This window comes from Gymnodraco acuticeps, unplaced genomic scaffold (genome assembly GCF_902827175.1).
Source record: "Gymnodraco acuticeps unplaced genomic scaffold, fGymAcu1.1, whole genome shotgun sequence".
NCBI classification, from domain to species: domain Eukaryota; kingdom Metazoa; phylum Chordata; class Actinopteri; order Perciformes; family Bathydraconidae; genus Gymnodraco; species Gymnodraco acuticeps.
Genome location: NW_022990397.1, coordinates 1,017,218 through 1,023,115, shown reverse-complemented (window position 1 = coordinate 1,023,115; position 5,898 = coordinate 1,017,218). Strand labels below are relative to the sequence as shown.

At 40.0% G+C, this 5,898-nt stretch overlaps 1 protein-coding gene across 4 annotated transcripts; it reads left to right on the top strand.

Annotated features, from left to right (window-relative positions):
- Positions 1-3,073: 3,073 nt before the first annotated feature.
- Positions 3,074-5,680, top strand: LOC117551649. Of its 4 annotated transcripts, none has more exons than XM_034224591.1 (4): positions 3,074-3,283; positions 4,150-4,344; positions 4,435-4,511; positions 4,629-5,680. In XM_034224591.1, exons 1-4 carry the CDS (start codon positions 3,188-3,190, stop codon positions 5,641-5,643), a joined length of 1,383 nt encoding a protein of 460 aa, XP_034080482.1. In that variant the 5' UTR covers positions 3,074-3,187; the 3' UTR covers positions 5,644-5,680. The 4 variants fall into 4 exon arrangements, with proteins under 4 accessions (XP_034080482.1, XP_034080485.1, XP_034080483.1 ...); XM_034224594.1 differs by having other exon boundaries at positions 4,435-4,506; positions 4,629-5,207; XM_034224592.1 differs by lacking the exon at positions 4,150-4,344.
- Positions 5,681-5,898: the final 218 nt, after the last annotated feature.

Here is a 5,898-nt window from a genome sequence, read left to right as displayed (position 1 = left end):
TGAGTTTCTTATTCTGTCAGTAAATTATCCAAATGAAATGTTTTTCATTATTTTAGTCAACCCTAAACAAATTGATTGTACCTTTTAATAATGACCTTACATGGTCGGCAAAGTTAAATTAACTTCAGAAAATCAAATCTGTTCTGAGAAAAAACTAATAAATGTTTAAAGATAGGAACTTGCCATCCCACTGAAAAACAGTCCGTAGAGATTTAAAGGCGTAGTTGTAGTTCAGTCCAACGTTTCATTTGGATTCATTTCTCCAACAGTCAACTATTTTCATAAAGAATATATATATTTTTCAAAGTCAACTTTATTGTCAATCTTACTCAGTTTGTGTTTATAGACAGAGAGATCAAAAATATGTTTAAATAATAATTTACAGATATATATACAAATATATATATCCTATATACACCATCATGTATAATGATGGTGTATGATGTAGAAGGAAGTGTGGTAGATAACAAGTAAATATAGAGTTACATACAGATCCATGTTACAGCAAAAGATGGAATAACTAAGAAGCACGCAGTATAATAATAATTACATGCAACAATTAAATAACTGCTCAGCATCTCCACCACAATCCCAATCTGCTGTGTCCTGTTTTCCTCCCCTCTGCATAACACCCCATCACACATACGAAACACAACGCAGAGTCCGAGGGTGTTAAGAGTATGTTTATTGAAATGTCCTCCTCTCTACTGGCCAACACAGGGAGCATATGCTGGGTGTAGAATGTTTCCAGGAGGAGGAGATTTCCATGCCATGCAGGGTCTTTGGGGATGGGGATGATGATCGCCTCCTTCGTGGTCCACACAACAAAGTAGCAGAGACTCCGGTCTGTGATATGCAGCTGCCCTTGGACTGGTGCCAGTATGGGTGATTCTCCTTGAGAATATATGACCCACCCTCCTCACGGAGACAGAAGGATGGTAACTGGACTGCCTCCGCGATGGTCATGTTCCTCTGGCTGTGTGGACACTTCACCTCCAGCAGGGCAGATGGCTGCACAAGTCCATCGGGTGATGCTCCCAAAACACCCGACTCACTCACAAAGAGACCAGACTCGAACACTGTCACCCGATAGGCCTGCACAAAAGCCTTCACCCCTTCGGCCTCGTTTACAACCCCCCAGTTGACAGTTGGCGATGTATCGATGTATCTCTGCATCGCGCCATCGTCTCCCATGCAGATCTGTAAAAATAAAGTAAGTACCATTTGTTAGCATGCTATAATAGATTGAATGAGCAATAATACAAGGATGGTCCGGATCTGGGGGTGGGAGGGTTTATTTTTCCATAGTTTTGTCCTCTTGTCTGATTGTTGTTATTGTTTGTTTTTTCTGTATTTTTTGTAATTTGTGTTGTATTGGTTGTGATTGTACATTGTATTTTTCTAAATGTGTATGAATACATTTTTTTAAAACATTTGATCAACAATAAAAAAGGATTTGGTCAGGATCTAGACTCAGTGTGTAGTTTATTAATTAATCAATGCTCTCTACATTAGGAAAACACATACCAGTGTACCAGAGGGAGTCACACACAGCTGTGCCTAGATAACCAAAATCCTTGAATCTACACACAGCAAATAAACTCAAATGACACAACGAGAAAAAGGAGATCACACATACAGTATAGTCGATATAAAACTGTCCGCTTCAATCTGAAGAGCAACTAAAACAAAACACGGGAGTGTACCTTGTTCTTGTGAACACTAATGTTATCCACAGCATACACTGAGACCACGAAGTTCTTAACACTAGAACCGCCAGAGGTCGCTGTATACCTAAAACCGCCAACGGGTAAAATGTACCCGCTATTGATTTTCAAGGTACAATGTTCTTTTATTTATCATACAGAACAGTGAGTTTTGATCACACAGGGATGACATTTATACCAATATAATCTGTGGACTCTCAGCTCTTCATTTGATATCGTTTCATGCAGATAGCATGAAGTATAACATATCGCTAAGAGTGCTGATTTAAACGCTTGGTGTTAGACTTGTGTTTTGTTTAGGTACAAATCTCTCTATCTCTCTATCTATCTATAACTATCTATCGATCCATCTGTAATGTTCTGTTCTATGGACATATAATTGTTTACATAAACAGACGACACGGACTACTTCTCTCATTCCGAGTGTCCATCTTTATTCAACTGGCACGTAACCTGCACACATGCATTACGTCCTCAACGTGAGCTCAGTCATCCAAGATCTTGTATTCTCCAAGATGTTACACTATCTATAACTATCTATCTGTCTATTTCTCTCTCTATTCATTTATCAATATATCTCTCTATTCATCTATCAATATATCTATCTATCTATCTATCTCTCTCAATCTATCTCTCTATCTATAAGGAACCGCAGTAGATAAAAGGTGTTGCTATAGCAACACGTTATGTTTACGCTGCATTTTCTATGAGGTAAATATTACCCGCTGGCGGATATAGGTATAATGGCATTTTTTTTGGCGATTTTTTCAATCTGACTTCATATTGACAATTGTTAACAACTGAGGGTGCTACATAACGCACTTTCAGGAAAAGTCACGGACTGGGAGACTTTAATATGTTATTAAAAAAAAGTTACATACAATCTAAAAACAGCTGCGGGTAAAATTTACCCGTTGGCGGTTCTAGTGTTAAAGAGAAAACTAGTTACTAAAACAATACACGTTAGTGTACCTTGTTAGCTAATGTTAGCTAGCTGACATTAACGTTACACATTGCACTCATATTACTCACCGGTCCCGCAGAACCGACTAACTCCCCTTTCGTGTATGTACAGCTCTCAACATGCCCAGACTTGTAGTGATGTTCACCTCGTTTTATACTTTTCGCCTCATTCTGAAAGAAACAGGTGATATTTGCTAACGTGACGGCCGTCTTTGTGATGGTGACGCGTATTGTGCGAGACCAGAGACCTGTAGTTCACTGAGCGGTTTCACACAAAAAAATGTGTAACTTCACAGTTTTACGACACATTTTTATTTTTTTGACTTGCAAAATGTTCTTTTAAATTGACAAACATCATATGTGTCATTCGTGGCACAATAGGCTACATGCACAGTCACTTCCGCATTCTACTCATAGCGGCCGATTCATTTCCTGTTTGAAAATGACGACCTTCTACACCCGCTGCCTACAAGAGCTTCCGAAATTAAAAATGTCAGATGTTCATCGGATTTGCCGGACGACTAAAGCCCCAGCCAGCAAACTCGATAAAGGCTTCAAATTATATGCTGCGTCATATATACACAACTATGAAGGTAAGAAGGTAGCCGGTACTAACCAGCTAGCTTATGCTCTGGGTTACGCTAACATTAGCTGTCAAAAGCTAGGTAACGCCAGAGCCCTATAGTATAACTACTATTATTATTATTATTATTATTATTATACTACTACTACTATAGTAGACTACTATAGGGCTCTGGGTAACGCTATGTACTGTTTCTGGTGTTAATTATTTAAAACATTAGCCATTTTGCTAACAAATACTATCGTTTAATAGCCTTATAGCCTAGCCAAGGTTGTCTTGTTGTTAGCCACACTGCATAATGGTATCAGCTTTTCTAAAGCAATGTTGCCATAGATGTTTTGACGTGAGTATAGATCTAACGCTGTTGCTCTGTTTTTCTTCATTCAGTGTCCAATAAAGACAGGCTGACAGGGCAGGTCAGCGTGAGAGCCTTGTGCTACAGGTCAATGCGGAAGAGCGAGACAGCACACAGTTTGAGTGTAGGCAGGCAGCATTGACACTGTTCCCCCCTGTTTATTGAGTTTCAGTTCAGTTAAACATTAGTTTACCTTAAGGGAATCTCAACAGTGTCCTACTTCTCCCTGCTTTATCACAGCTGATTGGTCAGATATTATTACATTGATTATGGATGTGTAAGTTTGGGGGTTAAAATATATAGTCAAAACTGCTTTAATACAATTTTCAATATCTTAGTTTCCAAAGAAAGTTCATTGTGGTATTGTAGGGTAAGAGGGTAACACTAAGCATTCAGGAATACATGCTTCTTCTAGGATAATGGGTCAGTAAAAATAACCAATAATTCTACTCATAATAACCTCCTGGCTCATAGTAACAAGTGAGGTTACTAATCACTAGTATTTCTTCTCTCTTTTTTAGATAACGCTTCGTGATTCATCACCAGTGGTGCTCACGCACAACCAGTGCTCCTGTGTTGCAGGAACTGTTTTGTGCAATCACACAGTAGCATTGCTGTTCCAAACAGCACACTACACTGAACTGAACATGCCAGTTGTGCCACCTGTGCATAGCTGTACTGAATCGGAACAGCAATGGCACAAGCCGAGAACAATGGTAATTTCAATGAGGTTCAAATACTTGTAATCTTTCACAGAGTTTTTGTTTTAAAGTGACTCAACGAACAGTAATTGTCTTTTCCTTAAGGGTGTGAAGCCAGGGCCCATCAACTCCATGGTCTTCACCAAGCCTGTACCAAATAGGATGGTGCAGACTGGAGTAAGGTAATTTTAGCTGGAAAATTGTGTTTCCTGTATTTTTACAATTCATAATTCTGGTGCTGTATTCCTAACCTTTATTGTCACATTAATGTACTATATTGTCTTTGCCATTCTTTGTAGGAGTGGATTCTACAGAGGCATGGTGGGGCCATTACCAGATCCCTGCCTGTTCAGAGTTACGGAGGCATACTCAGCATTCAGCATTGAAGACAGGCCGCTTGTGACCACAATGAACATGAGACCTGACAAGCCCCTTGTGGAAAGTGCCTTCGGGATTGTGCAGGAGGGCAGTGTTCTGTCCTATCAGATGCCTGCTTTGACGTCTCGGCACACCACACTTCACACTGACACACCACCAACACCCCACTTGCCCATAGAGGGGTATGTGATCTTGCCATGTGATTTACCGCTGGTGTGCTCAGAAGAGGAGCAACTACATATGAACAGCTTATCTGTTGATTTGGAAATGTCTCACAAAATTGAGGAGGCTACCCGTGAGCAAAGCTCTAGCTCAGAGTGGCATCTGCTCCGCAAACCCAGGGTTACTGCCTCTAGGTTTAGAGAGATTTGTCACGTCAGAGGTGAGAGCTCTGCTAACTCTCTTGCAGAGCGAATACTCAAAGGTACAAGGCAGACTGCAGAAATGAGGAGAGGTGCCGAGATGGAGCCCACAGTAGCAGCTGCATACAGTAGACTGGCAAACGTGAACTACTCCCCTTGTGGCCTTGTCATTCACCCCTCTAGGCCCTGGCTTGGTGCCTCCCCTGATGGAGTTGTTTTTGACCCAACAGAATATCCCCAATTTGGCCTTGTTGAATTCAAATGTCCCAATGTCCCAAATTATGTCGACTGCAAATATGTGCAGATAGAATGTGGCTCCCCTAAGCTCAAGAAAAGCCATGCCTATTACTGGCAAGTACAGGGTCAACTTCTTGTATCTGGGATGCAGTGGTGTGATTTTGTAGTGTGGGCACAAGAGGACTACCTGGTGCAAAGAATATACACAGATCCAGAAGTGCAAAGAGCAATCAGAGAAAAAGTAGACTTTTTTTTTTTTTTACACATACATGCCGAAGTACCTGTCATTAAAAAAGTAGTGGGCACTGTAGCCATTGTTAACTCTGTAAGCAGTTAGCTGCTAGACCCTGGATCAGCCATCATTGTTTTTAGGAGGCAATCCCTCGATCATGTGTTCTGAATGACAACAAAATGTGATTTCAATATTTTGTTTTTGATATATATTGTTTGTCACATTTCATATATGTAAATAAATATACAATTGTATTTAAAAAGACAATAAAGTGAAGTGATTTGTGTAATGAATAGTAAATCATTGCATTTGTAAGAAATCATCAACGCATTGTAATTAGCTATTTACCATTTATTCAAA

Coding starts and splice junctions, on each gene's coding strand:
- LOC117551649 (XM_034224591.1), top strand. CDS start 3,188: ATGTTCATCGGATTTGCCGGACGACTAAAGCCCCAGCCAGCAAACTCG. Junction 3,284..4,149: donor ATATATACACAACTATGAAG/GTAAGAAGGTAG, acceptor TCTCTTTTTTAG/ATAACGCTTCGTGATTCATC. Junction 4,512..4,628: donor ATGGTGCAGACTGGAGTAAG/GTAATTTTAGCT, acceptor CATTCTTTGTAG/GAGTGGATTCTACAGAGGCA.